Source organism: Clarias gariepinus, chromosome 3, assembly GCF_024256425.1.
Source record: "Clarias gariepinus isolate MV-2021 ecotype Netherlands chromosome 3, CGAR_prim_01v2, whole genome shotgun sequence".
Taxonomy (NCBI): Eukaryota; Metazoa; Chordata; class Actinopteri; order Siluriformes; family Clariidae; genus Clarias; species Clarias gariepinus.
Window position 1 is genome coordinate 10,550,826 of NC_071102.1, and position 18,742 is coordinate 10,569,567.

The 18,742-nt window shown below is 38.8% G+C and overlaps 1 protein-coding gene across 2 annotated transcripts; it reads left to right on the plus strand.

Annotated features, from left to right (window-relative positions):
* The first annotated feature begins 1,444 nt into the window (after window positions 1-1,444).
* Window positions 1,445-18,413, plus strand: lingo1b (leucine rich repeat and Ig domain containing 1b). 2 transcript variants are annotated; one of them, XM_053491553.1, is made up of 2 exons: window positions 1,445-1,716; window positions 15,119-18,413. In XM_053491553.1, the coding sequence occupies exons 1-2, from the start codon at window positions 1,705-1,707 to the stop codon at window positions 16,973-16,975; spliced, it is 1,869 nt and encodes a 622-aa protein (XP_053347528.1). In that variant the 5' UTR covers window positions 1,445-1,704; the 3' UTR covers window positions 16,976-18,413. The 2 variants fall into 2 exon arrangements, with proteins under 2 accessions (XP_053347528.1, XP_053347529.1); XM_053491554.1 differs by having other exon boundaries at window positions 15,122-18,413.
* Window positions 18,414-18,742: the final 329 nt, after the last annotated feature.

The window sequence follows — 18,742 nt, forward strand, 5'->3', positions numbered from 1 at the left end:
TGTGGACAAGTTGAGAGCGTGTAAAAATTCACAAAGAGAAGGAAATGAGCCAAGAAACGATCCATTATTATTATTATTATTATTATTATTATTATTATTATTATCATCATCATTTTGTATGTAAGGAAATTAATTCTGAGAGATTTTCATGATGCCTATCTCTTTTTAATGGCAGATTCAATAAAGCCCACTGTTAATCTGATAGCATCTGCTGAAAAAGAATATTATTTTAAAACACAACAGTAGGAACAGGAACACTAGAAAATAAAGCACTAGAGACAGCCTTGACTGTCACCGTGAACCACACATCAGTTTAAACTGCAAGTCATTTATATGCCAGCTCTGTGCTTGTGTTCGAATAAGGAGATTACAAAATGTTAACAAAACGACTACGACACATCAAAGATGGATCTCATACACACATACGCTCATTTACAAAGAGGCTTCATCTGCTTTTACTAGGCCTATATGAAGATAAATCCCTCACATGGTGTGCTGTGTTGTGTGTGTGCACCCCTCCTTCCCTTCCCCCTTTCCTTGCAGCGAGGAATCTTGGCTGTCTTCTCTGCTACTGAAGAGCTCCCACACTTCCTGTTCGACACCAGGCTTTTCCCTCCTGCCCGCGCCGATTCAGTTATCCACAGTAATCTTCGCTCATCCTTCTTCCTGCCGTGCATGCCTCTCTCTTTTATTGTTGTGAATAACGGTGAAAAGACTTCACAGGGATTTACACCTGATTATTTTCCCACATGGCGAGTCCTTATAAACCAGGCTGACCTTTCGGTTCACGGTGCAATAGACAGGGTGGCTGCTTCTGCCCTGTCTGTCACAGAGGAGCCTGAACTTACCCTGTTCCTCCATTTCTTCCCCAGTTGGTTGTTGTTTGTCCCTGCCTGTTTACCTGCCTGAGTCATCTGTTTGTCACACTGCAGCTTAGGCGTGCTTTTGACGAGTGCTGTGCCTTGCATGAAAGCTCGGCATTATTGAGCCATACTGACACAGTGATGGAGGAGGGAGGACAGACTTTACGGAGGTACATTCATCTCTCAATTAGCCCACATGGTTATGACATGCATGTGCTCCTTTCTACCACATCTCCCTCCTGATCTTCCTCTCTTTCCATCATCTACTGCAGTCACTCAGACGAACGGCAGAACGGAATTTCATTAGTCACATTGGACCTGATTTGAGCATTGTGCAGACTCCCTCCTCTCTTTCTCTCTCTCTGTTTCTCTCGCTTCCTTGCTGTCTCTTCTATCTCTCGGCTTGGCAATCTTCAGCACGCTCCCCATTTCTCCCTTCGCCACGAACACCCCCCACCCTCTTCTCTCTCTCCATCTCTGCCTCGATCTCGATGCACCACAGCTCCTCCCTCCACCTTGCACAGCAGCTACCCCTCCCTCTCCATCTTCCTTTTCCTCACTCGTGCTCTTGCTCTGGTAGATACAGCATGTATTTGAGGCAGAGGGAGCCGGTCTACTCCTGTTTACATGGCTGCCTGTACCTGGGGCAGGATCACGTGTATTTGGAGGACAGCAGCTGCTTCCGTCCTGCCTTCTGAACATTTAACTGAAGCTCAGCTGCCCTTCTGGAATTGTTTTTTCCTCTTCAAAGGCCTCCTCGGTGCCTCGCTCGCTCTCTGGCCCAGTTTGGATCTAAACAGCGCCCCAGCAGAATGGACCTTCCAAAATTAGACTTCTCTGCATGACATTTCTGGTAAGGGTGCTTTTTTCCCCCCCATGTGCACTACTATGTATGCAGGTTAAGTTAAAGGATTTAGGATAGATTTGCAAGGAAGAGGAGAACCAGTGTGTCTGGAATGTTCAACGTAAATATATCTTTGTGTGTGTGTGTGTGTGTGTGTGTGTGTATGTGTGTGTGTGTGTGTGTGTGTTTGTGTGTGTTGGGTACATATTCCAGACAGGAAGATGCTGAATAATGCTGCTGAATTTGGTACAGTATCTTGGATTTGAGATTAATATGGATTATGTTGCCAGGCAGAAGATCATGATATTTGAATAGAACTAGAAGCCTCAATGCAACATTTTGTTCCACTTGGTTTTGGTTGTTTCCTAAATTATACAATATTTACTTCCACACGATCAGCTTTTTGCATTCATTTTTGCACAGATTTATTTCTCATAAAAAAAGAAAAAAGAAAAGAAAAGAAACGTGCATGCTTGATGCCTAAAATATAATGGACAGTCAGTATGTTTAAGAGAACTGAAAATACTCCCCAAGTCAATAAACACATAATTGCTATATATATATTTTTTTTTTCCCTCTATCTTGTCTTTCCTCTGTCCAAAACATGCAAATGCAGATCTCAGTTGATGAGACAGTGTTTTAGGATATACCAGTAATGCACTTTAGTGCTTAATCTTGGCAGCCCACCAAAAAGGTATTAACAGATGAATATTTGGCGCATTAAAGATTCATGGCTTTTGCTTGTCATCAGTTGTATGTCTATTTCAAATGGCACTACCTGCACTTTCTTGTTTACGCAGGATGAAGGTTTGTTACCATGCTACTCCTGAGAAAAAGAAAAAAAAAAAAATCCACAAATAGAAATGAGGTGGCAAGCAAAAGGTTTGCGTAATAAAAGGTTTAACTCCTCAGCCCGGATGTGGTGACACTTGATAAAGCAATATACTGCGTGAAGCAGCGTTTGGATGGCATGCTTTCTGGAGCGTGGAGCCGACTGTCTTTCTGCCCTTCTCTCAGCAGCTTTCCGTGCACCACCACGTAATATATGCAAATATGCATGTAAGCATGTATTGAGGAAAAACACTGGGGATGAAGCAACTGCACGGCAAGAGTGTGCCTACCATGTTTAGAAGGGAAATTAGAGCAGACAAACTGAGGTGATTTTTCACTGGACAGAGAATTTGTCCAACAAATCGAGATACAATTAAGATCAAATCGATAAATAGGCTGCAAACGGTTTCAGCAGTTTGGCGATTATGCTAATAGCGATCTGTCAACTGGGCGAATTCTCGTCTCACATGGTGGTAATGGCATTATGATAATGCTGCAGTCTGATAAGCAACCCAGGATGATGTGAGATAAGGCAGAAGACTTGCTCATAGTCTTGCTCCTTGCAGATATTCACTGATTAGACTTGTTGTTTTTGTGAACGAGCAAGATTCAAGAGCGATTATATTATATTATTCATATCCTCACCAATCACCAATCACCCCCCCCCCACTCCTCCCTCTTGTCCTCACTCTTTTCTATCGTTTCTCTATTTGTCTTCTCATCACTCCACCGCCATCTCTCACTGCTATGTTTAGAAGTGCTTGGTGCTTAACCGACGCTGATGTGGGACAGAAACAGACAGGCTGCATTTATTTTCATTGTAGATTAATGCAGGAATAAGGGCCTATCATAATGCATAATGGCTCTTTTCTGTCACGCACAATGAGCAACTGTTAAAAAGGACTGTAAAAACGAGAGACGGACAAGTGGCATTTCAGACACAACATACTCGGTCCAGCCTCCCACACTTGTTTTCAGAAGGTCACGGAGTCACTACACTTCACCAGACTCTCTCCTATTAATATTTAATCAAAACAGTTTTATGGGGGGGGAAAAAGCAGAAACAGCATGGAAGATGGGAAGGGCCCTTGTGTCCTCGTTTCCGTTTTATAATTCCGTCTGGCTCGTTTAGAGAAGTTCGCACATAAATCTGTACGTGGCCTCAGAAACTACATCTGCATTTTCAGGACCCGGCAATATGTTATATCAGAGTGGCCCATATTGGATGGGGGGGGATCCTGATCATATTGCCGGTGCTGCTGTTAATGTGTGTGTGTTTGGTCCTTTGTGTAAAATGAGAGGAAGAGATCATTGATCGTATCGTCCCGTGTAATAAAATTATTAGCCAGAGATGGAAAGCTGGCCAGAGGAACAAAGCTGGCATAATTCAGGAAGCCTGAAAGTGATTATCTTGTGGCTAATTTTGGGCGATAAGCTCCCTTCTAATGGAACGCTTGATAAAGAACTCCGAATAGCGTGAAAAGAGTTAGATTGCTTTCGGGATTATGTTCGTCCTATATTCTCTACCCATTTCTCCTCTCCTTTTTTTCAATTAAACCCAAAACAAAGAGGCCTGTGTGTAAGGGAGGGAAGGAGGCTGGAGTAATTACCAGCTTAGGTCTGGTGCTAGCGGTGAATTTCAAGTGAATTTGGAGAGCTTTAATGAGGAAAGAGGAACATTTTATGGAATTTTTATTAACCATTTTCCAGTTGCAGAGCGAAAGACTTGTGTCGAACTGCTCCCAATTAGATTTCGCATGACAGGATATTTGACAAGCCGCAGCAGCAGGTGCAAATTCAGCTGCTCTGTGGCCTGAGAAGCGCAATAACGTCTTCAACGCAGCGCTCTGTGTGCTTGATGATTCCAACTTGTAATGGATGTATCTCATTATCAGATCTAAGGCCTTGCATGAGGTCGGAACACATCTTTTTTTGTCAAGCATTCCGCTGACAAATTCCTGCATGTTTGAATGGTAAGCCCTGCAAAACAAATAAGCATTCACTAGCAAATGTAGTGAAACAAATTTCTAAATCACATTTAGTGCTGGAGGCAGCATCTTATCCTCTTAATTGATGATAGCATTAAACATATTACTTCTGCTTGATAGCCGAGTCCCAGCTCCTAGGAGTTCTAGCCATTGCAGCTTATATATTAAACACCGTCTGTTCATCTTCTGGCTCGTATTATGAAACATTGCTCAGTCTATAACTCTTAGGATGCCGCGGTCTGTATTTCTAGATCACCTTATTGAACTTTGGCATTTCTTGCACACCAAACTTCAGGCTTTTATCTAAATATTACAGTCGCCAAAGAACAAGATCAAAAGGGTGATGAAATTGCAAGTCAGATGGAAACACACAACCGGAAGAAAACATCTCGTTTGAATGATGCATCTGTATTCTCAGGACATGAGTAGATTTCCTTCACAAAATTGGTGGTGTGAGAGGTAGGAAGAAAATGAATGCTTAGGGCAGGCGATTATTGATCTCTCCTGATCCTGCCTGATGAACTGCTGTTGTAAATACAGATAAAGACATCTGCTTATGTCGTAATGGATGGTGGTCTCTTGACTTGCCATTCTTAACAAGGGCAGGGTTTATCACTTCAATTTGAAATCTCTCTTACTGCATAAATCTTTCTGATTAACATAACGACTTTGCGTTAAACTCAATGATTTCTGAAAGACTAACAGTTTCCCAGATGTTTACCAACATTGGATATTCAGCATCTGGTAAGCTTTTTTTTTTTTTAATGAATGAAACCAATATACAGCTTTATTGAAAGTAAATTAATTAAATCTATTTCGCTTTGTAGTTCTTCTAACTAAGAGGCTGCAAAAAAAAAAAAAGCAAGTGAGGGCCATATGAGGATACAAAAATCTGAATAACAGTAACATCAGTACCATTCACAGATAAAAGGCCATTTATAATGGGTTAAGTGGGACGTGTAAATATTTAGGCGTTGTGGGTCTGTAAAATTGACTACTGTGCTCTCTTTTTATTAGTTCTCTGCAATGTGTTCCGAGCAGATAGAGACAGAGCGATATGTTATGAATGAGGTTAATGGAAGGAAGAAAAAGATATACTTCCCTTTGGGCCAGAAGGAGCCATTAGATCCCATTACTCTAACATTATATTCTATATCCTCTATAGTCTTCATATTCTGTAGGTTGCAATGAGACTCATAGCATTATAAACTGCTCTAGAACAAGACCAGTGCTGAGTCATAAGTTTTTTTGAACAGCGATTAATCATTATTTCGGTCCCAAGAGTGCATGGCATGGGATAAGACGTAACACTGGCTTCCTCCATAATTGGGCAAAAGTTGCAAAAAAATTTTTGTTTCAGGGATTCCATATAACTTATTGGTTTGTACTTCAGGTGAAGTAGTTGTGTATTAAAACTGGGTTAATAAGTGGGAAACTTTTCGTTTGTTTGTTTGGGAAATTAACCTATATACCTATATTATAAACTGTAAATCTATATTTTCTTCTATAATACTTTTCAGTTTACCGCAGTTGTAAAGAGTGCTTATTTAAGTTACTGTAGGCTTTGTGTCAGCTTAGTCTCTCGCTATTTTGCTTGCTATTTTTTCAATAACAAATATACATACTGTACAGTATGCCCGAGACTGCCGCCACAGCATACTGTAGTTTGACCAATAAATAATACAGTGCTTCACCCTGACAACATTACAGTATTTATACAGGAATTGAATGGACAGCAATTTGACCATCATTTTGTTTTTGATATCATCTGATGTTGTCATTTTTCTTCCACCAGCCTAACTGGAATATGCACATGGGTCACATTTCTCCATTACTTATTTGTCTTTCTTGGTCCAGTAAGGCCTCATAGACAAGGTCATAAAACCAGCAGCGTAACTGAGGAGGCTGAAGAAATGGACTAGTGTGATATTTTTCTCCTTCTCAAGGTTATCTCTAAGAAGAATGGTGAGTGAGTGAGAGACAAGTCTTTGGTTTGGATTACATCTGTACACCAGGAGGAAAAACAGGATATCATCAGATTAGTCTTTAGCAGTGTAACAGAAAAAACCCCAGATAAAATCAGTGTGGTCAAACGTGGATCTCTTATTTGTCAGAAAAAATGAAGGCTGTGTGTGTTTGTTGGATTTATTCATCCATGATAAGGAACATATTTTTCAAGTTAAATGTCCATACTTAAATAGCTTTGTAAGCTTAACACATTACTCATTACCACTCGTGGGAAGTGGAAGCTCTTGGCCTTAAATAAATAAATAAGGCAGTTCCGCTGTATCGGAGATGGAATTGATTTCTTTGTCTGGGTTGAATGATGGCCATGAATGTGACGGATAGAGAGGAAGAGGACACGTCTCTAAAGAAGCACACTTATGAACTTCCTGACTTCTTGAGTTTGCAAAGATGCAGTAATCTAAAAAAAAAATCTATTTCTCCATTAACCAGGAAACAGCACAAGAGCAGACGGACACCTTGAAAAGAGAGAGACCTGTCTGAGTCTCTCTCGCGCAATCAACAGATAATTGAAGTGTGAGCCTGCAAAATCTCTCACAATGGCATCACGCTAATGAGCCCCTGTCAATGTGGTTGGTCAGTTCTGATTGACCTTGACAGGTCAGCTGGCTTTCGACATGCATGATTATGCCAGTTTTGTGCATTCAAATGAGCACCAGTGCTTTAATTGTTATACCTCTTAAGATGGCATTTTTTCCTCGAGCTAAGGATGGTGTCGCGTTTCGGAAATATAGGGCATTCCATCTGAGAATACAGAGCAGTGGAGGCTTCTCTCCTAGGGATTCTGTGTTAAAATAAACCTGTGATGGCCACTGATGGCCCTTTCCTTGCCTGTAGCTACTGTACAGACTTGAGTGGTTATGGCATCATACTGCGAATGGAAATACAGTTGAAGAAGAATTTTATTTCTAACTAACAATACATTACCAGTTCAAACACAGAAGCTGGAGGAAAAATAAGAAAAAAAAACAGAACAGAACAAAAACAAGGCTGTTAACTTGATGATAAGCTATGTCATAATGCTTCACACAGATGTGCTAAGGGGGAAGGGGGGAGTCATTTTTCTAACAATTATACCTGTGAATATATAATAAAACGTATCAGGATGTTTTAACTCAGAATGTGTCTCTCTTTAGGTCACTATACCATGTAAAAAGCTTAATAACATAAAACGCTTGATTGCTTTAGAGATGTGCATTAATGTTTGAAACCTCTGTGTCAGACAAGCTCTATTCTATTGTATTTACAGCCCTGGGTCATTTTATTTATTTATTTATTTATTTGTGGTCAAAGCATAGTAATTTGGTTTAATGTTGAATGTAACGGCTGTCCTTCAATTGCCTGGCATTTGACATGATTCATTACTTGGTTTTCCACTAAGACCTTGCAGATGGGTACAATCATATAGTATAGTAACAGAGTGCCATGTTATTATAGAATTTCTTTATTCTGACTGGTCAAGGAGGGGTTTGTTTATTTGTTCATTTATTTATTTATGTATTTATTTTAAATAAGACCACAGAGCTTGATAATAGTGTCATTTATATTAATGTGTTGATTCTAATATGTAATAATTTCCAAAGTAACAGCTTTTATAGGCCCTTGAATCACAAAAATCAAACAATATTAATTATAAATGGTTTAAACATGTGTTACTTAACCAAACAAATGCATTGCCTGGCCAAAAAAGTCACGGTTTCACAAGGGTCAAATTGTTGGACCACATCAAGCAAAGAAAAATTCTTATAAGATCTAGAGATTTTAAATTACTGGGAATAGTTTAAGCACTGCCCAATACATTATTAAACATTGAAAGGACTGTGATGAACCATTAGCTTCATGGAAAAATGTGGTCAGAAAGAAAAACATGAATGGAGATCACTTAAACACTTCGTGAATTGTAGAAATCAACAGTCGAAATCAATGTTAAGTTCAACATTAAAAGAAAGATCACTTCCACACTCGCAATCTGAACAGAACTGAAACAGCTGTGTGGCCATAAGATAAACACTTTTTAATTAGATAAATCAGAAAAAGAGCATAAGGACTGGATTTTGGAGCAAATCAAAATGGTCATGTAGTGATGAGTCTAGATTGTCCTTGTATAGTACCAGAGTGATGCATCAATGTAAGAAGGGGAGCACATGAAGCGATGGACCCATCATGAATAGTGGCCACTGTATGAGCCTCTGGAGGGGGTGTTAGGACCTGGAGTTACATTAAAATATAATCAATAAAATCTAGTCTGGTGACCTGAATGTACTAAATGACCAGATTTTGACATCAGTAGGCATGTAAGACTCAAATAGCAAAAGAGTGAATCTCGATGATTGAGGAATCTTTTTTTTTTTTTTTTTTTTGGCCACCATATTAAGTACCATAGTGAAAGCTGAATGCAGTTTAACAAAAATATTTAGTGTTTTATTTTTTTATTTTCTCTTAATTTAGTTTTTGTCCAGTCAGTGTAGCTAGAGCTGCTGTGATTGGGATTCTATGTGTTTATTTAACATTTAGGGCAGTTTGTATAAGGATATGCAAAATCATTAAATGAGGGAAACAAATACGATCAAGAACCATAAGCATGTAAACACATCAAAGGCTTGGAATATCCTAGCGATAACAGAGCTGAGTGGATTCTTTACAATGAATGAGAGTTTATATGGCGTATATTGTGTAGCGGTGAGTGGAAATTGACTCCAGTTGAGTACAATCGGTAAGTGGGTGAATGTAAAACATGACCGTGGGTGAGATGGGTTCAGGGAAATGGACTGAATTGTAACTCTATGAAGTAAAAATATTTCTTGTAAATATAAATTGTATTTTTTGTCTGTACAATTTAAATATTTATTGTACAATTTATTGTACAATTTATTGTATTTAATATAGTTGTATATATAGTTTCAGTATATATACACACAGTATATAAAGTATATATACAGTATATATATATATATAAAAGGCTAATGAGAGAGCGAATGCTTAGAAACTGAATAGTAATTTTAAAACCATTAACCATTACTTAATAGTCTTTAGTAAATTTAGTAAAAAATACAATACTTAGCACAATACTGTGGAATAAGAGAAATCCAACACTTTATTACTGTGCATATTGGAATCCTTGACCAGAAAAACAGCAGCTTTTTTTTTAGTTCTAATATTTTTTTTTTTCCATTCCTGGGTCTGCCATCATTTACAAGAATACCAATGAGCTATACCCTCCCTCAGTTACGGATATGGTAATACTCATATTTAATTTTCTCACACAGAGGGATAAATGGACGAAGTCATTCAAGCTTAAGCAGTACATTTTCATACAAAGGAATTATTCTTTGAAAGTACTTGTAAAATAGAATGAAATTTTGAAACACAGATAGCTTTATGATCACGGGAATTATTGAGTCCTCCATATAGAGAGCTTTTTTTTTATTTTTATTTTTTTTACTAATTTAAATGTTTAGCCTCTGAAACTGAGCGAAGTGGTGTTTACTAATCTTCATGCATAATTCATGGTTACCAGATTACACTTTGATTTGTATCTTAACAGAATGAGAGTGTTCCTGAGCAATGATTTAATCTTTTAATTGGATAATAAATCCATTGGGTTGAGTAATGGACTTTCTATTGCCGTCAGTTGACCACGGAGGCAAAAAAAAATCATCATTAATGCATTTTTTTGGCCTTACATTTTTATTGTTTCTTTAAAAATGAGATAAAAAATGATATATACAGATTAGATCTTTCATACAGTTCAGTTTGGAAAAAAGATTGACTGCCAAATATCTATAAAAGAAAGATATATCAAATTAGAAGGCATTTCTATTACTTATTGGGTTGTCTCTTAGCAACTTCTAAATTAGGAGCCAAGCAGTCCAAGCAATACGTTTACAATTAGCCTCCTATCAGAGGTAAATCAGGTACACATTTTTGTGCTTATTTTCAGCAGGGATTATGCGAGACCATAACAATAAACTAAAGCAGAAAAATTGATTGTTGGATACCATGGGTAATCCTAATTAGGGAACTTTTCTGTTGCACTAAAAAGACATTATCCACTGTAATTTACAGCGATCCTTTGATATCTTAGTGTTCATGAATTAATTCAAATGAACTAAACGCATATTGGGATTTCCAGAGAAGACATAAAACGTTTTTACAACAGGAAAACAACTTTAGCCTCTTCAGACGTGTGCCTGCAATTAAAGTTGTGTTTGAGTTATTTAGGCTGTAGATCACATTATCAATCATTGTAGCAGGTTAATCAAAAACATCCTTGCTTTTTTGTGGCACTTGGGACAGGATGTTGGGAGCTCGATTGGATCAGCAGTAAATACAGCATGATTAAAACACCATGTTTATGGTGGGTCCGTTTACTTCATGACCTTCACCCCCCACCACTCAACACCCCCCTCCGTTCCAACTCCCTCCCTTGCTATGGCTGCTATTTTAGTCATTTAATCGATGCTGCAATTCATGCACGCAGGCCGAGCCAGGCCCTGCAGGTTGGCGAGATGCATGCCGATCACACTCAGCAGATATATGACAGTCAGGGTCCGTGGGCTACAACAGCTTTTTGAACCTAACTAAGGAGCACTAATGAACAGTGGATGCTTTCGGAGCTACTTACTCGATTTCACACTGACGCTGGAGCAGTTCCCACTGCGCTCAAACACACCTGGAAACATTTGCAGATGGAGCCATCCTCAGTGTCTCTGCAGCGATGCTGCAACAAACAGATGGCTGCATGGAGGCTTTTTTGCTTTTTCTTCATTCTCACAGCTCATCTAAATCGTACAGCTCTGCTGATGAACAGTATATAGCTCTTTAAGGTTTCTTTCGCGTTTGAATGAAATCATAACATGTAACATGTAGCCATTATAATGACTACAATGAGTGTCACAGTGGTATTTCAGTATGCACGTTACTGTATAATTTCGGACCTTTTGAAAAGCCTGTGGTACGAGTGTTCTAATTCAATTCTTTAAGACCACATACTGAATTAAAAGCTTTGACAAGAGTTTATGCGGATTCGCATTCTGTCTTTCATTCTTTTCTTTTCTTTTTAAGCGTGTATTTAAACCCAAAAGCTTGCATCAGCCTTCCACATGCTGCTGAGTAGCTCTGTAATTTGCCATATTGCTGATTGCTGCAGTGGGTGGGTACGGGCTCAATTTTAATTTGAGGTTAACTTTTACTGAGACATTTGCCCACACACAGACCAGTCTAGACTAACCTTCACAACTTTACGGCTGCCTCATTATACATGATCGAGCTTGTGGGAGTGGGTTTGTGTAAATGGTGGTTAGTTACTTGAGTAAGAGCATGTGTTATACATGCATTAATCAATTACTTAAAGATGTATAAGAGAATCCAGTAATAGAGGAGTGGCGATGAGACTGGATTTTCGGATCAGTGTTTATTGAGTGCTCACAGATCAATGCAGCATTATAATCAGCCATCAGTGTGTCAGTCTTTGCATGGTATGTCAGGGGGTGTAATTGTATATAATAAAAAATTTTAAATCCATAAGTAAATGGAATAGACAGTGATTGTGGAAGGGGGTACAGTACTGGATGGGTTTTTCGTTGCTCAAGACAGTCTGCCAGTCCCTCACCCCCTCACCAACCTCAATGAAGACGTTACGGTTGTAGATGCTCGATAGTAAGGAGGTGACATGGAGGAGGGTGGTGTAGAGTAGAGATAGATAGATTGCAACCCACAGGAAGTTTAGGATGTTAATGTGTTGTCTGTTAATGCTCCAGCTGAAATACTTCAGATCATGCATTTTTTCCTACCGCGATCTCCCTTTATTTCACTCCCACTCAAATGCACCATTTCACTGTCTTTGTAAATAAGTGGTTTGCAACTTCACTCCTAGAGGACCACCTCCTAGAGGACCACCATATTTTAGTATTTTCCCTGCTCCATCCCTCCAAATGCAATGAAAAGGTTGGTAATTAGCTGATTAGTTAAATAAGGTGTGCTGGAAGCTGAGAAAACACAATTTTTTTCAGTACAAGTGGGAGAATCACTGACAAAAAACTGACATGTATTGCTGCGCCACGCCCAACCAGGGAACAGCATAGATGGGGAACACACATTTTAAAAAACAAAATGTCTCATATGAGGTCACATATTTAATTGGCTTGTTTAAGCCCTGTAAAATGCAAAAAGAGAAAAATGACAAAAACATTCTGTTGAACATGCACACTGGAGACCCATCTTAATGTATAAAAATGGCTAAAAAGTGAATTTTGCATAATAGGTCCTTTTTAAGGGTGCATATTAATATAAATAAATTTCAATGCAACAGGAACCAATTTGCAAAAAGCTACTGAGCAAGTAGCTTTTATGTGAATTATTAATGAAACACACCCTACACAACATGCAGGCTACACCTGATACTGCTGCTTTTACCAAATGGAAACTAATCCAGAGATCATTCAGTCAATCAAAGCCGCCTAAACATGAAGCATTTACACCACAGCATTGTGGAATTCTGAATAGGTCAGTATTGATTATTTTTCTGTAGCTCTCATTAGAAGGCAAATCATAAACAGTTTAGGCATAAGATTAACGCCACCACCAGGAGAATTTAATACCATTGATTATAAATTATATACCAGTAAAATGGTATATACCAGGCTCATGGGCATTCAACTCATCTACTTCCCACAGGGACCAAACGCTAGTTTGCGCTAGTCGACACTAGCCGTGATATCAGAACACCCAGTGCATCACAGAGTATGATGCTTAGCAGGAAAAGAGTTCAAGGTTGTTGACCTGGCCTAAATCTTTCCCAGACCCCATTCTGTCCAAGCACTCATGGGACTTGCCGGACAAACAAGCTCGATCCATGAAAGCACCACACCGCAACCAGCAGCACTCAAAGGATCTGCCGCCAACATCCCTGTGTCAAACACAGAAAATCCCTAGAGGTCTTGTGGAGCCATGCCCTAAGGAGCCAGAGCTGCCCGGTGGCACAAGTGGAACCTAAAACCTAGGTTGTTTTACTGTTAATGGTTTTAAAGTTATGGCAGATCTGTGTATACTGTATTTTACTATTTCTATAACTTTGTTGATTTATACATTTATTTTATTATTCGCTAATAGATAGAGCATAAAGTCATCCACTGGAAAGGATAAAGAAAAATATTTAAAAACAAGAGCAACTAATTATTAATATTTATGGATGAAGTCTTCGGTGTCACTTAGAGGTGAAGGAAAGCAACTGTTTATAGCTGCTGGAGCATGAATGATAAATGAAAGGACAAAAAGTAAAATGTGTCATTGTTTAATGAGAAAAATAATCGACTTCAGGGTGGAAATACATCACATTATGACATCATTATTTTAATATAGACAGCATGTTGTGTCATGCTTTACGAGTTTATCTATGACGTTTCAGGCTTAAATTATTTCTCATGCTTTTCTTATATGAATTTATCCAAAAAAAACACAACAAACCAATAATAATGAAGAGTAATAGACGACAGGTTTGCTCCATTTTGTGCTTGTCTTATTACTTTTTTGTTGTTGTTGTGTATTTCGTGTGTGAGATCACCATTTTATAAATAGTTTTCCCTGAGCTGCAAATTTAGGCTTTTACCAGTAACAAAGCAGGGCTTTCAGACAGCCGAGGCACGACACTGTCAATACTATAGACCAAATCTATAAATACAGCACGGGCAAAGTCTTCATCATTTACGCTGCAGATTTAGATATCAAATGTTCAAATGATAAGCATTACACAAATCATATTAGGGTAAATTAGTAGCTGATATGCCTCTTCACCGATGCCGAGTATTGTAGGTATGCATCCGTGTTGATTTAAATATTAAAATCCCGTCAGCAGCACTGAAGCAGGGTCTTTATTTTATTAAACCGCAGAGCTGTAAGGGGTAAGAAGAGGATTGTGTGATCAATTTTGGGAAGTATAGCTTGAAGGCTTTTGCAAGTTAAAACCGCCCGAAGTCAAAGTCGCCCAGGATTTAATAACTCCTGACTCGCAATATTTCTCTATACTCTACTGTAATCTTTAGGGGCTTTTTTTTTTTTAAATGTTACACTTAAAGAATGTTTTATTTTTAAAAAGTGGTTAACGGTGTTCTATTGTAAATTCTGGAGGCGGTAGCTTTGTTCAACGTGATCCATCATTCTAAACTATAACTATTATAGTATATAATTATTAAATAGCATGCCATTTTCTTCTGCTCGACTTGACTATATTTAACTACTAATGTAGAAAGAATTTATCTCCAAACAACATAAACAACCCCAATAGGAGAAAGCTAAACTGATAATACTAATTACGTCTTTGTTCTTTATTTCCATGGTATCCTTAATTAAAAGGCGTCTGTGGTGTTTATGCAGTAATCTGTGTAAGGAGAGTTGAGTATGAGCATGATCATTTAACTGCATGTTTTTTGGCAGAATGTTGTAATTTGCCTTTATTTTTCAACTTTTATATTCTGTCTGTTCGTATGTTAAGGTTTAACAGCAGAAAATACCTATAGTTTCATACCTCCTATACATTAAGTGTGACAGAATACCTCTGGCTTGTGTTTCAGCAGGTAACCAGCAGAATGGTGGCTGGCGTGGTGAGTGGGCACAGCTACCTGGTGGCATGCTGGCAGCCCATTCTGATCCTGATGCTGGGCACTGTACTTTCGGGTTCCACCACAGGATGCCCGTCCCGCTGTGAGTGCAATGCCCAGGAGCGCTCTGTCCTGTGCCACCGCAAGAAGCTGGTTGCCCTTCCAGAAGGAATCCCTATTGAGACACGACTGTTGGACCTGAGCAAAAACCGCCTGAAAGCCATCAACCCGGAGGAGTTCATTAACTACCCCCATCTGGAGGACCTGCAGCTTAATGAGAATGTCATCGCAGTCATCGAGCCTGGCGCATTCAGTAATCTTTTTGGATTACGGACGTTAGGACTGCGCAACAACAAGCTGAAGCTCATTCCACTGGGCGTATTTACTGGTTTGACTAACCTCACCAGATTGGATATAAGTGAGAATAAAATAGTTATCCTGTTGGATTACATGTTTCAGGACCTTTACAATCTAAAAGAACTAGAAGTGGGAGATAGTGAGCTGGTCTTCATCTCTCATAGAGCCTTTCATGGACTCAATAGTTTAGAGCAGCTCACCATGGAGAGGTGCAATGTGACCTCAGTGCCCACAGAGGCCTTTAGCCATCTCCATACTCTGTTGGTACTCAAGTTGTGGCATTTTAATGTTAACCTTATTAGGGATTTTTCCTTCAGGAGACTCTACCGACTAAAAGTGTTAGAGATAACTAATTGGCCCTTTCTCGAAGCCTTGACCGATAAGTCCCTCCACGGACTCAACATTACCACACTGAGTGTCACACACTGCAACCTCACTGCCATCCCATATGTGGCTATCCAGCACCTTGTGTATCTTCGCTCTCTCAACTTCTCATTCAATCCTATAGAGACTGTGGAGGGCAACAAACTGCACAACTTGATGAGGCTGCAGGTATTTGACTTAGTAGGGGGTCGATTGGTCACTATTGAGCCTTACTCTTTCAGAGGACTGAACTATCTTAAGGTTCTCAACATTTCCAGCAATAGCTTGAGCACTTTAGAAGAGTCTGCCTTTCACTCAGTTGGCAATCTTGAGACACTGGCCCTATATGACAACCCCTTGGCATGTGACTGTCGCTTGTTATGGGTTTTCCGCCGACGCTGGAGGCTCAATTTCAACAAGCAGCAGCCATCTTGTGCTGCCCCTGAGTTTGTGCAAGGAAAAGAGTTTAAAGATTTCCCAGATATTCTTCCTGCTAATTATTTCACTTGCCAGAAATCTAAGATCCGGGACCACAAACCCCTTCAAAGATTTGTGGATGAAGGCACCACGGTTCGTTTTGCATGCCAAGCAGATGGGGACCCAACCCCTGTGATCATGTGGCAGTCTCCTCGGAAGCAATTCATCACCACCAAAAGTGTTGGACGCCTGTCAGTGTCTCTGGATGGCACGCTGGAAGTACGATACGCCCAAATACAAGACAATGGCACATATACATGTATTGCAACCAATGCAGGGGGAAATGACACCAAGCTTGCTCATTTACACGTTCATAGTTATTCACCCAACTGGCCCCATCAGCCTAATAAAACTTTTGCCTTCATCTCCAACCAGCCCAATGAAAGTGGTGCTAATGAGACTGGTAGATCAGTCCCTTTTCCATTTGATATAAAGACTCTTATCATTGCAACTACCATGGGATTTATTTCTTTTCTTGGAGTGGTTTTGTTTTGTCTTGTACTCCTCTTTCTTTGGAGTCGGGGAAAAGGTAACGCCAAGCCAAACATAGAAATTGAGTATGTGCCACGTAGAGTAGAGGGGCAAAGCAGCCCAACTGAGGAAACCCATAAGATCAGAATGAAAATGATGTAAAACTCGAATCTTCAGTTCAAGTGAGAAAAATCCCTGACAAGAGATTTACCTTGAGACGCAGGAAAAATTTGTCTCTGTTTCCATGCGAGATTGATGGAAGAAACAATAGCTAAACTAAATTCTTTTCCAAATACACAGCTCAGACCTACAGGGATTGTTTCTTCAAAGTCAGAAAGAATTTCGAGGGACCTAAGGTTCTGCTTATATTTTGGAAACACATGAACATGAGTCTGCCTGACTCCAGTTATTTAAAAGCCAGAAAACAGAGGGCCAGTTTTAATTCATACTTGTCTTTGTCTCTGCCTTTTTTGTACATAATTCTTTCCATGTACATGGGAATATAGTAATTAAAGGATTGCGAAATCATATTCATGGGTTAAGCATACTGAAATTCTTGTGATGTACTTACATGGTAGGACACATTGTAAATTAGACACGTGTCTGATTAAATTGCTGTAAATGTCCATTGCCAAGTTTTTATAAGGCATAAACGTTTTAATTTTTATTTTTTATTTACAGTTCATTAATGATTATGCTTGACAATCATCGTTATTATAAATGTCAAGTGTTAATCCTGGAATATGCTGTCCTTTGAATGGATGGAATACATTTTGTTTTGGTGCCAGATATAAGCCTAGTATCACAAAGCCAAATGTAGCTTTGAATTTCAAGCCATTTGGCATTTTTGAATGTGTGGTGAAGCCATTAAAGCTGTTTTTGGTGTTCACATCGATATATTCATACCTGACATAAGTCTCGTACGAAATCTCTATCTTCGTCTGCTAAATCTCATACGAAAATCTCTATCTTCGTCTGCTGATCAAGTTTTTTTTAAAGCACACTTCTCATATTCATCATATCCCTAAATGATTAATTTACCATTTATTAATACATAATTCATGTTCAAAAGGCAGGGAATTCTCTGAAGGTAAATGTGTTCATCTACCCTTGCCTCTGGAACAATGCCAGACTTTAAAACATTAAAATGGTAACATTTTCTACTTCGGTGTCCATTTTCTACTTTCACAGTTCAGTCGTGTGTCAACTACACAAAGGTGCTTGAGATAATAGAAATAATTTTTGGCAAACTGTGCGAATTTAAAAGATCCAGTTCACTTGCACCGTCATTCGACATTTACTGAAAAGGTCTTTTTGTGAAAAGGCTCATTCGGATATGAACATGTCATAAATGATAACAGCTGCGAAATTGACACGTCTAATCAACCTAAGCTTACGGTTCAGAGTTCTGACCCGGTAAGTCAGAGAGAGCAGAAAGCTTATCATGCATGCAAAATGTTATGCTCGAAAAGAAATTAAGGCAAGGTAAATGCTGCATACACTTACTGAATACAGGCATTGCTAATACTGTATGTATGGTGAATAGTCCAGCTCTGTGAATAACTTGAATAAAGGATGGACAGATTTTGGTTTATTGTATGCTTAAGACTAACAAACTGCCAAGGGTAAATGTATTAATATAGCCTGTTTATTCAACTTAAATAAAATAATTTGTTTAGGGTTAGGGTAATAAGTCTTTTAAAATAATACTTAATGAAATAAAATTTTAACCCCCCTGCAGGATGACGATACTTCTTTATCCTGTTTTATTATAATGAAATCCTCTTCATGACAAAAAAGCTTTGTTCTTTTAAACGCAGTAATTGTCTAAACATTAGACCTAAATGGGCTGATTCATTAATTTCTCACTAGTGAGAGTTAACAGAACAGTTTTGAATCAAATTATTCTTAACATACTGTATATGAAAT